The sequence below is a fragment of the Oncorhynchus nerka genome, linkage group LG5 (genome assembly GCF_034236695.1).
Source record: "Oncorhynchus nerka isolate Pitt River linkage group LG5, Oner_Uvic_2.0, whole genome shotgun sequence".
NCBI classification, from domain to species: Eukaryota; Metazoa; Chordata; class Actinopteri; order Salmoniformes; family Salmonidae; genus Oncorhynchus; species Oncorhynchus nerka.
The window spans coordinates 22,732,788-22,755,886 of record NC_088400.1 but is presented as its reverse complement, the minus strand read 5'-3'; the positions used below and the strand labels follow the sequence as shown (position 1 = coordinate 22,755,886).

The 23,099-nt window shown below is 43.4% G+C and overlaps 1 protein-coding gene across 4 annotated transcripts; it reads right to left on the bottom strand.

Moving 5' to 3' along the window:
* Nucleotides 1-152: 152 nt before the first annotated feature.
* pabir2 (PABIR family member 2) lies at nucleotides 153-11,006 on the bottom strand. Of its 4 annotated transcripts, none has more exons than XM_029659369.2 (11): nucleotides 10,792-11,006; nucleotides 9,726-9,969; nucleotides 9,262-9,340; nucleotides 9,113-9,166; nucleotides 8,617-8,660; nucleotides 8,371-8,425; nucleotides 5,441-5,542; nucleotides 5,247-5,332; nucleotides 5,036-5,100; nucleotides 2,132-2,243; nucleotides 153-1,942 (listed from the first exon to the last, which is right to left on the bottom strand). In XM_029659369.2, exons 2-11 carry the CDS (start codon nucleotides 9,833-9,835, stop codon nucleotides 1,807-1,809), a joined length of 843 nt encoding a protein of 280 aa, XP_029515229.1. In that variant the 5' UTR covers nucleotides 9,836-9,969; nucleotides 10,792-11,006; the 3' UTR covers nucleotides 153-1,806. The 4 variants fall into 4 exon arrangements, with proteins under 4 accessions (XP_029515229.1, XP_029515226.1, XP_064874535.1 ...); XM_029659366.2 differs by having other exon boundaries at nucleotides 8,317-8,425; nucleotides 10,792-10,992; XM_065018463.1 differs by having other exon boundaries at nucleotides 8,317-8,425; nucleotides 9,726-10,992.
* Nucleotides 11,007-23,099: the final 12,093 nt, after the last annotated feature.

Genomic DNA, 23,099 nt, shown 5'->3' with positions numbered 1-23,099 from the left:
ATTGCGTTGCTTTGTGTACACAGGGCTCATCTGCAAAAGACTTTGTTCTCAGCAGGACTCCAGTAAAAAGGTTCAATTGAAAAAAAACTTGTCATTATGAAGAGGCCAAAAAGAGATGAGCAAGACATTTAAACATTGCCAACAACCAGAAGTCATTGAATGGAAATAGACAATTTATTTACCCTTGTTCAAAACTTTGGCAAGCAGTCTAACAAGTCTACGACCCACCCATATACACTTAATTTATTTTGCCGATCTCATGCCCTAGCCCCCCCCCCCCAAAAAAACACAATTGCTAAACCAATTACATTGACAGCAGTGCAAGCATACCTGATCGACCAGCTTGCAGTTTCTTTAAAGATATACACTATTCATAACACTGTTTCATTTACATATATCAATGAAAATGTATAATCACTTTTGTACATGAAGTCTCCCCCTCCCTTTGTAAAGACGCCATACCCTGAACGAGGGAAAATATCAAATGTAAGAGTTGAACTGAAATGACTTAACCCAAATGTTTTACAGCGGCCTTAAAATGAATGTGAATCAGGGTATAACTGAAGTGTGCCTTCACAGTTCCCCTGATAACTCTTTGGTATTGCTTATGTTCATTACAAATGTTATTCATAACCAACCAATCCAGTGACACATTCTGCACAAAGCTTTTCGGACAAATGTCGGTCTACTGTGGTCAACATAAGCCCACTCACTGAATCCCTTTTGAAATGGCACCATGTTCTGTCCTCTACCTCAGTATGCTCATCCTAAACCAATCTATTGATTTAATTGCAGAGTATTGAGAATAGGGTGAGCTATTCTAATGTTCAGTATAAACTGCAATAATGTAGCCTAAAAAAAGTCAGTTACATTTACAAAGTGGCTTCAAAACAAGAACACAATTATTTTCCTAAAATCTTCAGAAGTAAAAACTAAATTTTGTTGCACATCCTGCAGGTCTACAGATATATCCAGGCAGTAGGACTCAGAGACCCCAGTCTGTGTGCCCCCCGCTTACTTCCCTTCCTGGTAAAATCTGCAGGGATGGGTAGACATGACCCAAAACACTGGCAACTGTAGTTAACTAATACCAGAGGGGGGCCAGATTAAGTGCCAAATTTAGAAAATTAACCAGAAGGATACCCCACATCTTGGGGACTACTGAGGATAAACTGAAAACTGTTCTTTACGTATAATGACAAGTAATAAGAACATTTCCAATCCCCTCGAGAGAATTGTCAGTTCACTTTTGAAGCCCTGTGCGCCTGCAGTCATCACTCAGCCAATCAAACATAAAACATTGACATGAAAAATTATATACATACTTACAAAACGGGAACAACAAGTTATATCCCTTCATTCATACAAGACCTGCAGACAGTTTTGTGCACACCAAAAACACCTGGAGAATTAGTTTTCTATAAGGAAAACTGACTTAGTGAGCAACTTTCTCCATCCAGTGTTCAGTCTCTCCAGTGTGAAGCTGGAAAAGGAAGTAGGGGATGGGGCTGGAAGCTGACAGTGATGTGATGCAGGGTAGACAACTTGGCTGTTCTGGTCACTGTGGGGCTAAGCAGCACCATGTAGTCTACTACAGCATGGTGTGTCCACAGCTCACATCCAGGGCTTTGGTTTCCTTTCAATGCAAACACCATGATTCTCCACCCCTAGCAAACAGTCTAGCAAAAGCAAACAGCATGGGAAGGGATTCCCACATTAGCTAAAGCAAAGTGATGGGGGGGGGGGTCATACAGTTGAGGTGGCTTTCATGCCTTCACTCTTGTTTAGAGTCTCATGTTCCCTTGTTCATTTTGGGGAGTGGTCCTGGAGGGGGTTGAAGGGAGAGTTGCTGGAGGAAGGAGACTCAGAGATGCCCTCCATCTTAGATGGCGAGCCAGTGGAAGAACCCACACTGCTAAGGCTGCCGTCCAGCGGAGAGAGACTGGCGAGAAGAAAATACCCATTTCAGCAAGCACATTGTGATAATGTTCATCATATGGAGGTGCAAGGTCTAGCCTAATGGCAGAGAGGGAACTGAAACTGTTCAACTTGTGAAACAAATAGTCTTGTCAAGAGACCATTGGCAGCCAATGCTAAACAGTTGTAAAATGTGTTTGCAGGGGTAACTCACCAGGAGGTGAAGTCTGGCAGTTGGACTTGGGGCACAAGTACATCAGAGGACAGAATTGTGGTGGTCCCCTGGAAGAGCCTCTTTGGCTGGCTCTCAGTCTCCATCATCTCACCTACAGAAGACAAAGACGGTTCTCTATTGATGACCTAACATCCATAGGACATAACACCAACTCACAAAATGCCCACTCACCTTAAGTTCCAAAAGTTAAAGGATGTTGATGTATACATGTATAGTGCATTCGGAAAGGTATTCAGACCTTGACTTTTTCCACATTTTGTTAAGTTGCAGCCTTATTCTACAATTGATTCAATTGTCCCCCCCAATCTACATACAATACCCCATAATGATAAAGCAAAAACAGGTTTAGAAATGGCATCACATTCACATAAGTATTGAGACCCTTTGCTCAGTACTTTGTTGAAGCGCCTTCGGCAGCAATTACAGCCTCATCTTTTCGGTGTGAAGCTTCAAGCTTGGCAAGACTGTATTTTTGGACTTTCTCCCATTCTTCTATGCAGATCCTCTCAAGCTTGGTCAGGTTGGCTGGGGAACATCGCTACACATCTATTTTCAGGTCTCTCCAGAGATGTTCGATCAGGTTCAAGCCCGGTCTCTGGCTGGACCACTCAAGGACAGTCAGACCAGTCCCAAAGCCACTCCTGCGTTACCTTGGCTATGTGCTTAGTATCGTTGTCCTGTTGGAAGATGAACCGTTAACCAAGTCTTAGGTCTTGAGCATGTTTTCGTCAAGGATCTCTGTACTTTGCTCCGTTAATCTTTCCCTCGATCCTGACTAGTCTCCCAGTCCCTGCCGCTGAAAAACATCCACAGCATGAGGCTGCTACCACCATAGGGATGGTACAAGGTTTCCTCCAGACATGACGCTTGGCATTCAGGCCAAAGAATTCAATCTTTGTTTCGATCAGACCAGAGAACCGTGTTTGGGGAGGTTCTCAGCTCTAGGTAGAGTCTCTGTGGTTCAAACTTCTTCCATTTAAGAATGATGGAGGCCATTGTGTTCTTGGGGAACTGCAACGCTACGGAGTTGTTTTTGGTACCCTTCCCCAGATCTGTGACTAGACACAATCCTGTTGTTTCGGAGCTTTAGGGACAGTTCCTTCGACCTCATGGCTTGGTTTGTGCGTTGACATACCTGTCCAAGGTCCCACAGTTGACAGTGCGTGTGCCTTTCCAAATCATGTCCAATCAATAGAATTTACCACAGGTGGACTCCAATCAAGTTGTAGAAACATCAAGGATGATCAATGGAAACAGGATGCACCGGAGCTCAATTTTGAGTCTCATAGCAAAGGGTCTGAATTATCGGTGGACCGATTAATCAGAATGGCCGATTAATTAGGGTCGATTTCAAGTTCATAACAATCGGAAATCTGTATTTTTGGGCACCGATTCGCCGATTAAAAAATAAACATTTATGCCTTTATTTAACTAGGCAAGTCAGTTAAGAACACATTCTTATTTTCAATGACGGCCTAGGAACGATAGGTTAACTGCCTCGTTCAGGGGGCAGAACGACATATTTTCACCTTGTCAGCTCGGGAGATCCAATCTTGCAACCTTACAGTTAACTAGTCCAATGCAATAACGACCTGCCTCTCTCGTTGCACTCCACAAGGAGACTGCCTGTTACGCGAATGCAGTAAGCCAAGGTAAATTGCTAGCTAACATTAAACTTATCTTATAAAAAACAATCATAATCACTAGTTAACTACACATGGTTGATGATATTACTAGATATTATCTAGCGTGTCCTGAGTTGCATATAATCTGACTGAGCATACAAGTATCTGACTGAGCGGTGGTAGGCAGAAGCAGGCACGTAAACATTCATTCAAACAGCACTTTCGTGCGTTTTGCCAGCAGCTCTTCGTTGTGAGTCAAGCATTGTGCCGTTTATGACTTCAAGCCTATCAACTCCCGAGATGAGGCTGGTGTAACCGAAGTGAAATGGCTAGCTAGTTAGCTCGTGCTAATAGCGTTTCAAACGTCACTCGCTCTGAGCCTTCTAGTAGTTGTTCCCCTTGCTCTGCATGGGTAACGCTGCTTCGATGGTGGCTGTTGTCGTTGTGTTGCTGGTTCGAGCCCAGGGAGGAGCGAGGAGAGGGACGGAAGCTATACTGTTACACTGGCAATACTAAAGTGCCTATAAGAACATCCAATAGTCAAAGGTTAATGAAATACAAATGGTAGAGGGAAATAGTCCTATAATAACTACAACCTAAAACGTCTTACCTGGGAATATTGAAGACTCATGTTAAAAGGAACCACCAGCTTTCATATGTTCTCATGTTCTGGGCAAGGAACTTAAACATTAGCTTTCTTACATGGCACATATTGCACTTTTACTTTCTTCTCCAACACTTTGTTTTTGCATTATTTAAACCAAATTGAACATGTTTCATTATTTATTTGAGGCTAAATAATAAAAAAAAAATGGCTGATTTATTGGAGGACAAAAACAGCCGATTAATCGGTATCGGCGTTGAAAAATCACAATCGGTCGACCTCTAATCTGAATATTCTATTTTTTTAATACATTTGCAAAAAAAAATCTAAACTTGTTTTCAGTTTGTCTTTATGGGGTATTGTGCGTAGATTTAAAAAATATTTTAAATCAATTTTAGAAGGCTGTAACATCACAATAGGTGGAAAAAGGGAATACTCTCCAAATGCATTGTATGCCTGCATGAGACATACCAAGTATACAAAACATTAAGAATTCCTACCTGATACTGAGTTGGGCGCAATTTCATTGATCGAAGCCACAATATTAAAGCTAGAAAAGGAGCAGGTGTTCTTAATGTTTTGTACACTCCATATATGTATGTGGCATTAACAATGCCTTTTGACCTGTGAAAGAATACATAAGGGTTGACCCACCTTTACGTTTGATGGGCCCCAGGATGCTGGGCCTGATGCAGTGAATGGGGCTTTGGCTCCGCCGGCTAGAGACAAAAGAAGACCACCAACCAGGCAACATTTATAGCAGTGACTCATTAATCAAACTGATGAATAGTGTAATGACAATGTGGTGTATGACTATGAATGGCAGTTGTCAGTGATAAGAGCTAGCCCTAGTCAGAGCACTCACCTGAAGCGTCTCGTTGGGCTAGGTATAGGGCTGGGGGATAGGCCATGGCTGCTCACCAGGATTTGCAATGAAGGGGAGAAGCACTGCTGCTCATTGGAGATGAAAATATTATGATTAGCCAGGACCCTGCCAGAGATACATTTCTGGTTCCATCTGCCAGGCATCAGTACTAGAGCTGCAGTGGATGCACATACCTTTTTCCCTATCCCTCTAGTAGGGGATGGGGCAGGGGACACGGGCATAAAGTCGATCCGCTTTGGAGACGACGATGCAGATTTCTCAAAGTCATTGTCGCTCTGTGGGGGGAGGGGGTGGGTTGAACAAGGAAGATCGAATTGTTACATTTATGCAGATTATATTCTATTATATGGTGGTTGGAGGAGTATTATACTACCAACTGATTATGTTCTTCAGAGAACATTGGCTGTAGCATGTTATTGGTCACACCCCCTACAAGGTGGTGAGCTTTCACTGGCCCAGGGCAACAGTGGGGAGGTAGCCCATCAAACAGCATCACAAACAGTACTATTCTTAATTTCGTGCACTACTTTAGTTGACCGGGGCCCATAGGGTTCTGGTCAAAAGTAATTAACTATGTAGGCAATAGGATGCCATTTGGGATGAAGCCAAATGTATCAAATCAAATGTTATTTGTCACATACACATGGTTAGCAGATGTTAATGCGAGTGTAGCGAAATGCTTGTGCTTCTAGTTCCGACAATGCAGTAATAACCAACGAGTAATCTAGCTAACAATTCCCAAAACTACTACCTTATACACATAAGTGTAAAGGGATAAAGATTATGTACATAAAGATATATGAATGAGTGATGCTACAGAGCGGCATAGGCAAGATGCAGTAGATGGTATCGAGTACAGTATATACATATGAGATGAGTATGTAAACAAAGTGGCATAGTTTAAAGTGGCTAGTGATACATGTATTACATAAAGATGCAGTAGATGATATAGAGTACAGTATATATGTATACATATGAGATAAATAATGTAGGGTATGTAAACATATTAAGTAGCATTGTTTAAAGTGGCTAGTGATATATTTTACATCAATTCCCATTATTAAAGTGGCTGGAGTTGAGTCAGTGTGTTGGCAGCAGCCACTCAATGTTAGTGGTGGCTGTTTAACAGTCTGATGGCCTTGAGATAGAAGCTGTTTTTCAGTTTCTCGGTCCCAGCTTTGATGCACCTGTACTGACCTCGCCTTCTGGATGATAGCGGGGTGAACAGGCAGTGGCTCGGGTGGTTGCTGTCCTTGATGATCTTTATGGCCTTCCTGTGACATCGGGTGGTGTAGGTGTCCTAGAGGGCAGGTAGTTTGCCCCCGGTGATGCGTTGTGCAGACCTCACAACCCTCTGGAGAGCCTTACGGTTGTGGGCGGAACAGTTGCCGTACCAGGCGGTGATACAGCCCGACAGGATGCTCTCGATTGTGCATCTGTAGAAGTTTGTGAGTGCTTTTGGTGACAAGCCGAATTTCTTCAGCCTCCTGAAGAATGCTGTCTGTGTGGGTGGACCAATTCAGTTTGTCTGTGATGTGTACGCCGAGGAACTTAAAACTTACTACCCTCTCCACTACTGTTCCATCGATGTGGATAGGGGGGGGGGGGGGGGGGGTGTTCCCTCTGCTGTTTCCTGAAGTCCACAATAATCTCCTTTGTTTTGTTGACGTTGAGTGTGAGGTTATTTTCCTGACACCACACTCCGAGGGCCCTCACCTCCTTCCTGTAGGCAGTCTCGTCGTTGTTGGTAATCAAGCCTACCACTGTTGTGTCGTCCGCAAACTTGATGATTGAGTTGGAGGCGTGCGTGGCCACGCAGTCGTGGGTGAACAGGGAGTACAGGAGAGGGCTCAGAACGCACCCTTGTGGGGCCCCAGTGTTGAGGATCAGTGGGGTGGAGATGTTGTTAACTACCCTCACCACCTGGGGGCGGCCCGTCAGAAAGTCCAGTACCCAGTTGCACAGGGCGGGGTCGAGACCCAGGGTCGATGAACAGCATTCTCACATAGGTATTCCTCTTGTCCAGATGGGTTAGGGCAGTGTGCAGTGTGGTTGAGATTGCATCGTCTGTGGACCTATTTGGGCGGTAAGCAAATTGGAGTGAGTCTAGAGTGTCAGGTAGGGTGGAGGTGATATGGTCCTTGACTAGTCTCTCAAAGCACTTCATGATGACGGTGAGTGAGTCAGTGTGAGAGTGCTACGGGGCGGTAGTCGTTTAGCTCAGTTACCTTAGCTTTCTTGGGAACAGGAACAATGGTGGCCCTCTTGAAGCATGTGGGAACAGCAGACTGGGATAGGGATTGATTGAATATGTCCGTAAACACACCAGCCAGCTGGTCTGCGCATGCTCTGAGGGCGCGGCTGGGGATGCCGTCTGGGCCTGCAGCCTTGCCAGGGTTAACACATTTAAATGTTTTACTTACCTCGGCTGCAGTGAAGGAGAGTCTGCATGTTTTGGTTGCGGGCCGTGTCAGTGGCACTGTATTGTCCTCAAAGCGGGCAAAAAAGTTTAGTCTGCCTGGGAGCAAGGCATCCTGGTCCGTGACTGGGCTGGTTTTCTTTTTGTAATCCGTGATTGACTGTAGACCCTGCCACATACCTCTTGTGTCTGAGCCGTTGAATTGCGATTCTACTTTTTCTCTATACTGACGCTTAGCTTGTTTGATTGCCTTGCGGAGGGAATAGCTACACTGTTTGTATTCGGTCATGTTTCCGGTCACCTTGCCCTGATTAAAAGCAGTGGTTCACGCTTTCAGTTTCACGCGAATGCTGCCATCAATCCACGGTCTCTGGTTTGGGAATGTTTTAATCGTTGCTATGGGAACGACATCTTCAACGCACGTTCTAATGAACTCGCTCACCGAATCAGCGTATTCATCAATGTTGTTGTTTGACGCAATACGAAACATATCCCAGTCCACGTGATGGAAGCAGTCTTGGAGCGTGGAATCAGATTGTCAGACCAGCGTATCTTACATGCTAGTGCTCTGCCTAAATACATGAATGCTGCAGTGGTGAGAGCCTCAAATGGTGGAGTGCATATGCCTACTGTTTGTGGATGAGGAAATCTCCTTGTTACCATGGGAGCATCATCATTTCTCACCAGGCTCAGACTCTCCTCCCAGGACTGGCTCATCTGCATGGCTGCTTGAACCTCCCTATGGTAGACAAGAAATGCATCTAAACCCTTTTTTTCCTGAAAGGGTTGAGCCAATGACAATCAACCAGTTATTGACAAAGTATACAATATCATATGACAGAGTGGTACATAAATAAATAGCTTAATGTCTTGAAGGCCAATAAACTGAATTCCATCACCAACTAGCTAGCCTCAATGCATGCATCTTACCGTTCATGGGCAGTCTCTCTGTTCATCAAATCTACACCTTCCTCCTGTAAGAAGCATAGACAGGAGGTTGGTGAGTGATATTATGGTGTCTTCTCTACAGTTCTAACAGGCTGACAGACAAGTCCAGTCAACAGTTGTTGGAGAATATTACAAAATCAGACTGCTCTGAGACCATGAGTTCTGAAATAGTGCACTACGTAGGGAATAGGGTGCCATTTAGACATTGAAATGTCAAACCAAATCTAAACTATAGAAATGTATTTAGTCTCTTCACTCTGTCCAGCTTGTCATCAGTCATTAAAAGCATAAAATTCCAAAAACAATGGATAGAAGACCTTTTTGCACATTTTGGCAGCGAGGAAATATATACATTTTAAGTGTAGCCCCTGGCTGCATGTTTTGCAGTCACATACACTCCCTATGGATAAGGGGCTGACATGCAGAGCAGCTAAAATAATAGCTTGGGCTAATGAGCGTGCAATGCAGTCGTACTTGCCTGTTTGAGCTGATGAAGCCTAGTGCTGGGGACGCGAATGGGCGATGAAGGGACCTGCGAGATGGACTTCAATCAATCACCCAGTCTATAAGATATTACTTAGTAAGAGTACAAGCATATTATTTTGATTATACTCTTCATTTCCATACTATATTAGGGCGGTTGACAACAGTGGTGCTGTTTCTCCTGCTGCATAGAATCTCACTCTGGAACACCTGGGAATGTTCACTAGAAAAGGACAGACACATTAACACCACCACGTTGGTGTCCAAAATGGCACCCTATATAGTGCACTACTTTTGACCAAAGTAGTGCAATGTAAGGAATAGGGTGCCATAGGGCTCTGGTCAAAAGTTGAGCACTATATTGGAAATAGGATGCCATTTGGGACATATACATTGACTACAATGCACTGAGTGTCAGAGTATTATACTACCAACTCAGTCTGATCTCGAGAGACTGGTGGCCTTGTTAAATCTGCTGGTTTTCTGTTGCATGACTGAATTGTCCACACGCCTCACAGCAGAGAAGGTAGTTGAATGATGATTAGATCGTAAGTCTTAAGGTATGTTACGTGCAGAGTGATACAAGTGAGAAGACATTTTCTAAAAACCTTAGGCCATTTATCATTGGGGCACTGTTGGAACGTCTCAGTTGTCCATCACTCTGAACTAGTGAAGATGGGATTTCAAGGTCCAATTCCATCTTCTCTTGATTGCTCATCCTGGTGTCCTCTTTTAGCTGATTCAAGATGTCTTCAGAAACGCCTGCGACGTTCCAGGCCACCCATGCGAAGCTACATGGTGACGCAAAGCAACGTTCTATGTAGGCAACTACTCCAATGCTGATTGATGGATCTGAAAAACACCGACATGAATAGGGCAAACATAGCCCACCTGTGGAGTTATCCAGCAACAAGTTTCATGTTTGGTTAGGCTCGTGCAATTTTCTATTGGTTTAAGTTCCAGCAAGTTACACTCGTGAATATTCATCCGGTTATCTTTGGCTAAGGCAACTTCTAGTATTTGTTACTGCTAGCTAGCAAGCGAATCAGAGCTCACACAGAACCCTGGCCTGTGCTAGTTAGCCTAGCTATCTACAGACAATGCCAAATTGCTTGCTAGCTATGGTACTTGCTAATTAGACTAGCTAGTGAGTTAACCATGCCTTAGCTAACGTTTCCCCACACCGAGAGATTTTGGGAAACCCTCTTCACCGCACTTCGATATAAAGTGATTTTCGTAGCAGGTCAGGAGAGCATTTTCGCTAGATAACCGTTTCTCTAGCCGTAATCTCAGTCTCAATCAGTATCAACCTGTTAGGGGGGGGGTACTATTTCGATATCAAAGTGCGTGAAAACAGTGGTTCCCAGTTAACGTTAGCTAGTCTCGAGGAGCAAGTAAGTGAAATGTAGCCAACTGTTTAGAAAGACAGGTTAACGTTAGCCAAATGAATCCATATCGACAATTGAAACGATACAATCCCAAAAGGACTATGTAGTTTGTATAACGACGTCTCGTTACCAGCTTGTATATAGAACGGCAAAAGCTATAACGTGAGTTAGCTGAAAGATAATGGGATATCAAACCAACTGGCCAACGTTAGTTAACGGTAACGTCGTTAACTAAATCAAATGGTGATGTGATGATGAAGCTATGCTAGTTTGAAAGTTACATTACCATGTTCAGAGGTTCATCAACCTACATAACTTGTATAGTTCTCCCTCAGCCATATATCGAGCATTTCCCTTCACAATACTTTGGAAAAAGTGTCGCTAGCTGCTATAGTCGATGACCAATTTTGTTAATCAATCTGCTACTGGAACAGCCGAGAACGCTCCACCAGTACCAAATTTCCCGCCCCTTTTGGTGCTTTCAGGCTGACCGACTGCAGAATGATCCAATAAAAAGTCTTTAATGTGCCCGTTTGAAAAGCAGACAACTGGCTGCAGCGATTGTGAGTTATTTCCTGCAGACGTCATACAGTCCAACAGCCCAATTTTCTATTTATATGAATTTACGGTGTTGCTCAATTGTTATGACTGGTCACCCCTCCAGACACTTGATCTATGTAATGTGTGCCACATTTAGCACGTTTGAAGAAACGTTTGTTACATATTGTTGACGATAGAAGGGCAGCCATGGCCTTACTGCATAATCTTCTGGAAGAGTAGGCTTGGGCCTATGTAATAAATATACAGTGGATAAAATTGTACGTAAATGTTCATCAATCAATTACATTCTAGAAATATGTAATAACTACTACTTGTGAAATTAAAAATCATTATGACAATCTTTATGGAACATAATGCACCCCCCAAATCCTATTTTGTGAAATAATTTTTTAAATACTGGGAAATAAAATAAACTCTAATACACTCTTGTGGTGTGTGTGTGCGTGTGGCTCTAGTAGTCTGAAAGATCCTTCTGAACACTTCCCTCTGCAACTGGATCCTGGACTTCCTGATGGGCCACCCCCAGGTAAGGTAGGCAACAATGTATCCACCACGTTGGCCCTCAACACAGGGCCCCTCAGAGGTGAGTGATTAGACCCATTGGGTACTCCCTGTTTCACCCATGACTGCGTGGCCACGCACGACTACAACAGCATAATTAAGTTTGCCGACAACACAGCAGTGGAAGGCCTGATCACCGACGACAATGAGACAGCCTATAGGAAGGAAGTCAGATACCTGGCAGTGTGGTGCCAGGACAACAACCTCTCTCTCAACGTGAGCAAGACAAAGGAGCTGATCGTGGACTACAGGAAAAGGAGGGCAGAGCACTCCCCAATTCACATCGACAGGGCTGTAGTGGAGAAAGCTGAGAGCTTCAAGTTCCTTGGTGTCCACATCACTCAGGACATATCATGGTTCAAACACAATGCCTCTTCCCCGTCAGGAGGCTGAAAAGATTTGGCATTGGCCCTCAGAACCTCAAAAAGTTATACTGCTGCACCACAGGAAGCTGCTGAGGGGAGGACGACTCATAATAATGGCTGGAATGCAGTGAATGGAATGGTATCAAACACATGGAAACGACGTGTTTGATACCATTCCATATAGTCCATTCCAGACATTACTATGAGCCCGTCCTCCCCAATCAAGGTGCCACCAGCCGCCTGTGAGCTGCACCATCGAGAACTGGTTGCATCACCGCTTGCTTGGTATGGCAATTGCTCGGCATCCGACCGCAAAGGGCTACAAAAGGTAGTGCGTACAGCCCAGTACATGGGGCCGAGCTCCCTGCCATCCAGGACCTCTATACCAGGCAGTGACAGAGGAAGGCCCTCATTTTTATTTTATTTTTTAAACTCCAGCCACCCAAGTCTTTGCTACAGCACGGCAAGCGGTACCGGGACTAAAAGTCTCCTTAACAGCTTCCACCCCCAAGCCATAAGACTGCTGAACAATCAATCAAATGGCTACCCAGACAATTTGCATTGACCCCCTTATTTTAATCTTATTTATTATTATTTTTTGCACCGACTCTCTTGCAAAGGCTCCATGTACACTCACTGGACTCTAACCACACACACACACACACACATGCTACACGGACACTCCAACACACACACATGGACACTCACACACACACGCATATTGAAGCCACACACACATTCACATTCCTTCACCCTCTTCCCATACGCTGCTGCTACTCTTTGCTTATTATCTATGCATGTTCACTTTATGCCTAACTACATTACCTAAATTACCTCGACTACCGTGTACCCCTGCACATTGACTCGGTACCTGTACCCCCTGTATTTAGCCTTGTTATTGTTATGTTAATTGTGTTACTATTTTTCTGTTTATTTAGCACATTTGTCTCACTTACTGTTTTAAAACTCTGCAGGGTCAACACCTGTTGTATTCAGTGCATATGACAAAAACAATTTGATTTGATTCTGAATAGGCGCTGCTCTCAACCATCCATGATCCCTTTACTAAACCTCATAGCTTCACATAGTTGCATCTCTCTCTACCGAGACCAGACCATGTTACGTCCCAAATGGCACCAATTCCATATGTAGTGCACTACCATGTGGCTCTGATCAAAACTAGTGTACTATAGCATATAGGGTTAGGGTACTATTTGGGACACAATTAGCCCAGAAATATGCTTCCGCAGGGTCACATGTCTTGCAGTGAAACAGACAATGTGTCTCCAAATTAAATTTTATTTAGAGGGAAATGCTTACTTATTTAGAGGGAAATGCTTACTTACAAGCCCTTAACCAGCAATGCAGTTTCAAGAAAAATACCCCCCAAAAAGTAAGAAATAAAAGTAAGAAATAACTAAAGAGCAGCAGTAAAATAACAATAGCGAGACTATATACAGTTGGTACTGGTACAGAGTCAATGTGCGGGGGCACCCGTTAGTCGAGGTAATTGAGGGAGTATGTACATGTAAAGTTTAAGTCGGAAGTTTACATACACTTAGATTAGAGTCATTAAAACTAGTTTACAACCACTCCACAAATTTCTTGTTAAAAAACTATAGTTTTGGCAAGTCGGTTAGGACATTTACTTTGTGCATGACACAAGTAATTTTCCAACAATTGTTTACAGACAGATTATTTCACAATTCCAGTGGGTCAGAAGTTTACATATACACTCAATTGACTGTGCATTTAAACAGCTTGGAAAATTCCAGAAAATGATGACATGGCTTTAGATAGGCTATTTGACATTATTTGAGTCAATTGGAGGTGTACGTGTGATGTATTTCAAGGCTTACCTTCGAACTCAGTGCCTCTTTGCTTGACATCATGGGACAATCAAAAGAAATCAGCCAAGACCTCAGAAAAAAATTATGGACCTCTGCAAGTCTGGTTCATCCTTGGGAGCAATTTCCAAACACCTGAAGGTACCACGTTCATCTGTACAAACAATAATACGCAAGAATAAACACCATGGGACCACTCAGTCGTCACACCGCTCAGGAAGGAGACGCCTTCTGTCTCCTAGAGATGAACTTACTTTGAACGCAAATCAATCCCAGAAAAGCAACAAAGGACCTTGTGAAGATGCTGAAGGAAACAGGTACAAAAGTATCAACATCCACAGTAAAACGAGTCCTATATCGACATAACCTGCGTGGCCGCTCAGCAAGGAAAAGGCCACTGCTCCAAAACTTTGGCGCTTTGGAACTGCATATGCGGACAAAGATCATACTTTTTGGAGAAATGTGTTCTGGTCTGATGAAACAAAAATAGAACTGTTTGGCCATAATGACCATTGTTATGTTTGGAGGAAAAAGGGAGAGGCTTGTAAGCCGAAGAACACCTTCCCAACCGTGAAGCACGGGGGTGGCAGCATCATGTTGTGGCGGTGCTTTGCTGCAGGAAGGAGTGGTGTGCTTCACAAAATAGATGGCATCACGAGGAAGGACAATTATATGGATATATTGAAGCAACATCTCAAGACATCAGTTAAAGCTTGGTTGCAACTGGGTCTTCCAAATGGACAATGACCCCAAGCATACTTCCAAAGTTGTGGCAAAATGGCTTAAGGACGACAAAGTCAAGGTATTGGAGTGGCCATAACAAAGCCCTGACCTCAATCCTATAGAAAATTTGTGGGCAGAACTGGAAAAAGTGTGTGCGAGCAAGGAGGCCTACAAACCTGACTCAGTTACACCAGCTCTGTCAGGAGGAATGGGCCAATATTTACCCAACGTATTGTGCGAAGCTTGTGGAAGCCTACCCAAAACGTTTGAACCAAGTTAAACAATTTAAAGGCAATGCTACCAAATACTAATTTAGTGTATGCAAACCTCTGACCCACTGGGAATGTGATGAAATAAATAAAAGCTGAAATAAATCATTCTCTCTACTATTATTCTGACATTTCACATTCGTAAAATAACGTGGTGATCCTAACTGACCTAAGAGAGGGAATTTTTACTAGGATTAAATGTCAGGAATTGTGAAAAACTGAGTTTAAATGTATTTGTGTCAAGACTTCCATCGAAGTTGGTCCCTCTCCTTGTTCGGACGGTGTTCGGCGGTCGAAGTCACCGACCTTCTAGCCATCGCTGATTCACTTTTAATTTTCCTTTGGTTTTGTCTCATCTTCCATCACACCTGGTTCCAATTCCATCAATTACATGTTGTGTATTTAACCCTCTGTTCTCCCCCCATGTTCTTGTCCATAATTGTTTTCTTGTGCACGGTATGCTGGTATTACCGGGTTTTGTTTGACCCATTTATTTGTATTGTTCTGTTGACGGTGGTTTATAGATATTAAACGACACCGTTGTAAATCAGTTTTCGCTCTCCTGCGCCTGACTTCTCTGCGACCAGTACGCACCTCACTACAGAATTACGGACCAAAACTATGGAGTCAGCAGGAGCAGGTACCCCGGGTATAGGGATGGAGGAGCGTGTCCGGGAGCACGCAGCAATGCTCCACCATCTTGGTACCTCCATGGACCGCATTGTTCAGACAATGGACCGCTGGGAGAGACAGGGAGTTCTTCCAGCGCCTCCACCAGCACAACCGGGGGGTCACCTGAGCGCCCCTCTTCCTCCTGGTCCCAGTGGGATTTGTCGCTCCCTGCCCCAGGAATTCGACGGGAAGGCTGCGAACTGCCAGGGGTTCCTTCTACAATTGGACCTGGCCACCATCCACCCCGCTCCCTCGGGCCATGAGAGGGTGTACGCCCTCGTCTCGTGCCTCACCGGAAAGCCCTGGAGTGGGCCAACGCCGTGTAGAGACAGGGAGATGCGGCATTGGACCAGTTTGAGGAGTTCACCCGCCGTATCTGGGCAGTCTTCGACCACCCGCCCGAGGGTAGAGCGGCGGGTGAACAACTCTTCCATCTGAGGCAGGAGACGAGGAGCGCCCAGGAGTTCACCCTGGAGTTTAGGACCCTGGCTGAGCGACCATTGCCACTGCACACTGTGCGAGGACGTCAGTCGGGAGTTGGCCTGCAGAGACACCACCCTCACATTCGACCAGCTGGTGGACCTGTCCATTCGGCTGGACAACCTGCTGGCTACCCGCGGACGTTCAGATCGGGGTCTGGTGGTTCCAGCTCGTGCACCATCTGTAGCCGCAGAGGTCATACTGTCGGTCGGTGCCAGGTTGGTTCCTCTGGGGATCGAGGCAGCAGGCAGGGCGTTCTGGCATCACCCCAGGTAAGCCGGTACCATTGTCACCCAGAGCCCTCTGTTGTACATATGTTTGTGTATATCACTTTCCCTGAGTTTTCCCCACATTCCCAGCATAAGGCGCTCGTCGATTCAGGCGCGGCTGGGAATTTCATTGATAGAGCGTTAGCCCATAGTTTAGGGATCCCCATTGTTCCCGTGGCTGTGTCCTTCCCCGTTTACGCCTTAGATAGTCGATCATTGGGGTCAGGGTTGATTAGGGAGGTCACTGCTCCTCTGGGAATGTTGACGCAGGGGGGTCACAAGGAGAGAATTAGTCTCTTCCTTATTGACTCTCCTGCGTTTCCCGTGGTGCTGGGCCTACCCTGGTTAGCTTGTCATAACCCCACTGTTTCTTGGCCACAGAGGGCTCTCACGGGGTGGTCGCGAGAGTGCTCGGGGAGGTGTTTAGGGGTTTCCATTGGTGCTACTACGGTCGAGTCCACCGTGCGCATTCCCCCTGAATATGCTGATTTGGCTCTCGCCTTCTCCAAAAAGAAGGCGACTCAATTACCACCCCATGGACGAGGCGATTGTGCGATAGATCTCCAGGTAGACGCTGCACTTCCCATGAGTCACGTGTATCCCCTCTCACAGCCTGAGACGGAGGCTATGGAAACATATGTCTCCGAATCCCTGCGTCAGGGGTACATTCGGTCCTCCACTTCACCTGCCTCCTCCAGTTTCTTTTTTGTGAAGAAGGAGGGAGGTCTGCGCCCGTGTATTCACTATCGGGGTCTGAATCAGATCAATGTGAGGTATAGTTACACGCTACCACTCCTAGCCACAGCGATTAAGTCAATGCAAGGGGTGCGCTTCTTCACCAAACTAGATCTCAGGAGCGCTTACAACCTGGTGCGTATCCAGGAGGGAGACAAGTGGTAGACGGCTTTCAGTACCACCTCAGGGCACTATGAGTACCTCGTCATGCCGTACGGGTTGATTAATGCGCCATCAGTCTTCCAAGCCTTTGTAGAGGAGATTTTCAGGGACCTGCACTGGCAGGGTGTAGTGCTGTATATTGATGACATCTTGATATACTCTGCTACATGCGCCGAGCATGTGTCTCTGGTGCGCAGGGTGCTTGGTCGCCTGTTGGAGCATGACCTGTACGTCAAGGCTGAGAAATGCCTGTTCTTCCAACAGACCGTCTCCTTCCTAGGGCATCGCATTTCAACTTCAGGGGTAGAGATGGAGAGTGACCGCATTTCAGCCGTGGCCGACTCCCACCACGGTAAAGGAGGTGCAGCGGTTCTTAAGGTTTGCCAACTACTACTGGAGGTTTATCCAGGGTTTTGGTCAGGTAGTGGCTCCCATTACCTCACTGCTGAAGGGGGTTTTGTTTGACCCATTTATTGTATTGTTCTGTTGACGGTGGTTTATAGATATTAAACGACACCGTTGTAAATCAGTTTTCGCTCTCCTGCGCCTGTCTTCTCTGCCGCCAGCATGCACCTCTCAACAATTTGGCTAAGGTGTATGTAAACTTACGATTTCAAATGTAGGTAGAGTTATTAAAGTGAATTTGCATTGATAATAACAGAGTAGCAGCATCGTAAAAGAGGGGGGCAATGCAAATAGTCTGGGTAGTCATTTGATTAGCTGTTCAGAAGTCTTATGGCTTGGGGTTAAAAGCTGTTTAGAAGCCTCTTGGACCTAGACTTGGCACTCTGGTAACCGCTTGCCATGCGGTAGCAGAGAGAACAGTCTATGACTAGGGTGGCTGGAGTCTTTGACAATTTTTAGGGCCTTAATCTGACACCGCCTGGCATAGAGGTCCTGGATGGCAGAAAGCTTGGCCCCAGTGATGTACTGGGCCGTACCCACTACCCTCTGTAGTGCCTTCCGGTCGGAGGCCGAGCAGTTGCCATACCAGGCAGTGATGCAACCAGTGATGCGCTCGATGATGCAGCTGTAGAACCTTTTGAGGATCTGAGGACCTATGCCAAATCTTTTCAGTCTCCTGAGGGGGAATAGGTTTTGTCGCGCACTCTTCACCACTGTCTTGGTGTGCTTGGACCATATTCGTTTGATGTGGACGCCAAGGAACTTGAAGCTCATAACCTGCTCCACTACAGCCCTGTCTTCTTAATAACAGACACAAGCTGTTAGGCCAGGAGACAAGAAGGCCATTACTAGGGTCAGGTGATACCAACAACAACAAAAAAGTGCTAAAATCTGAGGGAGTCTGAGTAGGCTAGACTTGGGTAGTCCTTTAGAAACATTTTTCATGGTTCAAAATATAATTCCAAATATATAATAAAACACACTGCTTTGTGTTTTGTACTTGAATATCCACATAATCCATATAAAAAATTATACCACAGATAAATATACAACAAGTGTATGTAGACCTTACCGTGAAATGCTTACTTAAATGCCCTTAACCAACAATGCAGTTCAAGAAAGAGTTAAGAAAATATTTACCAAATATACTAAAGTAAAAAAAAAAAAAATAACACAAAATAATAACGACGCTATATACAGGGGGCCAATGGAGCGGCAGGTAGCCTAGCGTTTAGAGCGTTGGACTAGTAACCGGAAAATTGCAAGATCGAATCCCTGAGCTGACAAGGTAAAAATCGATCGTTCTGCCCCTGACCAAGGCAGTTAACCCGCTGTTCCTAGGTCGCCATTGAGAGTAAGAATTTGTTCTTAACTGACTTGCCTAGTTAAATAAATTTATTGCTGAATGCAAACACATATTTTGTATGGGAATAAAAGTGCTGTTTTGTTGATCCACTAATTCTAATAATTGAAACTAGGCCTACATGAGGCTGGTGGTGGTGGTAGGGGAGTAAATAGTTTCTGTAGGTAGGTGTGGCGCTATATTTGTCTGTACTTCATTCATTCATAAAGAAATAATAGCTTTTTATTTCAGGGAATTGATATAGCGTTCCATGACTCTTATACATTTTTCCTGCAAAGTAAAATTATTTGATATCATGAACATTATTTTTGAACATTATTCTTCGTAAAAAAAAAAGTTTAAAAAAAGAGTGCCACGACAGACTGAAATGCTCTCCTCCCCCGACTACGCCATGGGGGATGATGTAGCCGTCACTGCAGCCTTGCTGGTGAGCATACAATGAAATGTAGGACTTTTTTTTAACGTTTCGGCGCCATTTTCGATTGGGTTGGAGGTAAGTTTGGATATTTTGGGGGATTATTTTTCTCATATTCACATCTGTTCAACCCATTCAGTAATTTAGTAAATTCTGAGGTTTAATTACTATAAACTTAATTGATTAAAATATACTTTGAGTTTGTAATATACGACTTTCACCATTTTGCGCAATGTCTTATTATTGCCGCTGACTTTATAATAAGGTAGAGGTTTTTGCTGATTATGCGTTATTTCACACATGACATAAGTCAGTGGCGCTGCATCGATTGGTTTATGATGAACACGGCATTGTTTAATTACCCGTAGCGCGCAAAAGGTTAGGCTACTTTGTTGCGAATAACAAACTTTAGCTGAAAAGATAATTAGCTACATCGATGCACGTAAAGTGAGCATGCTATTCCTGCAACAACATGAGTATAACTGCATTTCGAAACGTGTTCGTTTTTTTTTCAAAAGATGGGGAAACATTATCTGAATAGGCTGATAGACTATTAGTACAACACATATATAAGCCTACATAACATTATAAATAGTAGCCTATCATAACAATACAATTTTGTTGAAATGGGCCTTTTAATGATAGGCTATTTTGTGCACATGTTGAACTGCTTTAAGCCATAGAAATGTAGTCTAGTAAGCAGAACCACATTGATTAAAAAAACTATATTATTATTACAATTTTATGTGATGATCAATCAGTATTAGTACAAGTGGATGACTGTGACACATGCCACTGCTTTTGACAGAAAAGGGTGATAAGAATGGACATGTTGCAAAGGGTGTGCTTCGTCATGTTCTAGGCTGCTGTTATGCGTCATCAGTTGTTGCTTACGCTCAATTCACTATTCATTCAAATTTGAAAACGCCATTATTTTCAGATTATACACATTTTCTAAACAATTATTTAAAAGTTTGACACAATATTCGCCTGCTGTTCTTGTACTGCATTTTAACATTGTCATATATGGGTAGCCTAACTGCTCTTTTTTTACAAGGCAGGAATTGTCACGAACTCAACCTAATCTATTCAAAGTCAAGGAGTCCTGTATGTGCCCTGGAGGTTTAGAGTTTAGGAAACGTAAACAACAGGCATTTACTGGAGGTAAGGACTTCAAATAATACTGGACTTCAAATAATACTTTAATAATGTATACTTGCCTTCCTTACTTTCTCAAAATGGCCACATTATTAGATCAATCGATGAAAACATTTAATTTTTTAACCATACCTTATGGAGGCAGAAGGAAAGGAGGCTGGGCCTCTGCTGTTGCTCTAGTGTCCATCCGAAGGAGCTATCTATACCCAATGCTTTTTTTATTACCCAATGTTTTTACCGCAATTAATTTATATCAGGAAATGTACTGTTCTTACCAGATATGAATACATTTATTTTGCATGAAAAATATCTAGACTTACAGACCTTCCAATACATACTACTAAACATTATTTTGCTTCTTTGAGTACTCTTGACCTAGCAGGGCCTACGTTAAGTCATCTCCTGTGAAAATAGCTGGCTGGAGATCACATTCATCTCTTTCCATATCTTTTGCATAACAGTTGATCCTCGATGGTATCCCAACCAACTTCCTATTTAATGCAACACATTTGACTATGTACACTTCATCTTGTTAAAGTGACCTTTGAACCAGTGAGCCCATATTTCAGGCAGCTGTCGTAGCAGCACGTCATGGTTTGTAGTGATAGTAAAGATGCAGACCAAGAAGAGCTGCTGCTACAGCACCGTGACACTGTCCATCCTCTCGTCTCACAATGAAGTCAGTGGCCCCCAGTCAGGGTTGGCTCATGTTGATTCCCACTGGGGCCACCCATAAGAAAATATATGCACACTCTATTGTAAGTCGCTTTGGGTAAAAGCATCAGTTAAGTGGCATTAATTACATTAAGAGTCTGAATAACTTATTATTCTGAGTATATTGGAGCATAGTGTCTTGGTTGAGTTGTTTGAACTACAGTACTGGACAGAGCACAATGTTGATGATTGAAGACTTGATCAACACCTCCCCAATGCAGTAAAGGACTAGACTGTTGGCTGGGCTGTAGCAGCACGTAAATACTGGAGTTGGCCTTATTCCGGTATCCAGTGTTACTGTTCTGCTGTAGTCAGGCCTGCCTACTACAACAGCCTGCTTTGTGTTTCACACTATAATGAACAACTGCATTATTTAATAATGGATCAACATTTTAACTAACCCATGATTAGTTACCCTTTTTAACTAACCCATTATACTTATTACCCATTATTACATGTTTTCTTAAAATTCAATTGTGAAACTGTCTATTTATAAGAACATTTTCATTGCCAGTGTGAAAGCATGTTTAGATGACATTCAGTGGTGTAATGTACTTAAGTACAGATACCCAAAGAAACGACTTAACTATTTATATTTTTGACAACTTTTACTTCACTACATTAAGAAAATAATGTATTTGTAAGTGAGTGTGCCCCTGGCTATCCGTAAATTTAAAAAAAACAAGACAATTGTTCTCAGATTTGCTTAATATAAGGAATTTTATACTTTTACTTTTGATACTTAAGTATATTTAAAACCAAATACTTTAAGACTTTAAACTCAAGTAGTATTTTACTGGGTAACTTTCACATTTCTGTGAAGGCATCTTGAATCCCGTATGACAGTTGGGGACTTTTTCCACCACTGCACATATTGCTCTTGTAGGTTTTGATTTTGCTGACACAACTCCACAGAAGAAGACAGTTGATTTCCAGTGACAACGTTGGGGAGAACGTCTCTATGACAGTGGTGACGGCTGTATCACAACCGGCTATGATTGGGAGTCCTATAGGGCAGCGCACAATTGCCCAGTGTCGTCCGGGTTTGGCCAGTGTAGGTCATTGTAAATAAGAATTTGTTCTTAACTGACTTGCCTAGTTAAATAAAATCATTTATATTTAACTTAATTATTTGGTACCACAAGCAAACCTTTTGGGGTGGAAATCAGGAGTCATCTGAGGGGATGGAGCAGAGTTTAATGGTTGGGAGGGTAAAGAGAAAAACATTGTGATTGCATGAATCATTGTCATACAGTAGATGGAAGCTTAAAATACATATTTATAAAAGCAGATATGCATAAATGATCATAATATTGAACCATGTTCAAAGCTCGCAGTTTATATTACAGTACTGTACTACTGATGGAACACTTCTATTTTGGGGGGAAAACTATGCAAACATGTTAAAAAATAATCATATGTAATGTATTAGGATACCTGCTCCTTCCTTTGTCCATACCATTGAAACTATTATGTATAAGTAAAGGAATTTGGTCAAGTGACGTACAATCTTTCAAATCAATGTCAAGCTAAATTCAAGTTTTGTGAAATGGAAAATAATTTAAATCTGAAGTAATTTTGACAATATGATGACTAAATGTTTGTTCTACTTCCTGCTACCGTAGCAGAATTTTTCTCAATAAATTACTAATCTACAAAAAAAGAAACTGGGTATTGATCATTTTAACAGGGCAAGCAAATGTTCTATTTATTGAAAGCGATGACAGCATGCACATGGACTCACACATACCAATATGTCCAAGGCAATATCACACCTCAGAAATGTTCAATCTTGACACTTTAAAGTGTGTGTGATTTCTAGAGTGCAGCACAGCATGTGGAGGTTGAGAGAGGGGCTTTGCAAATATGAGGGGCAATGTAAGTGTGTGTACACC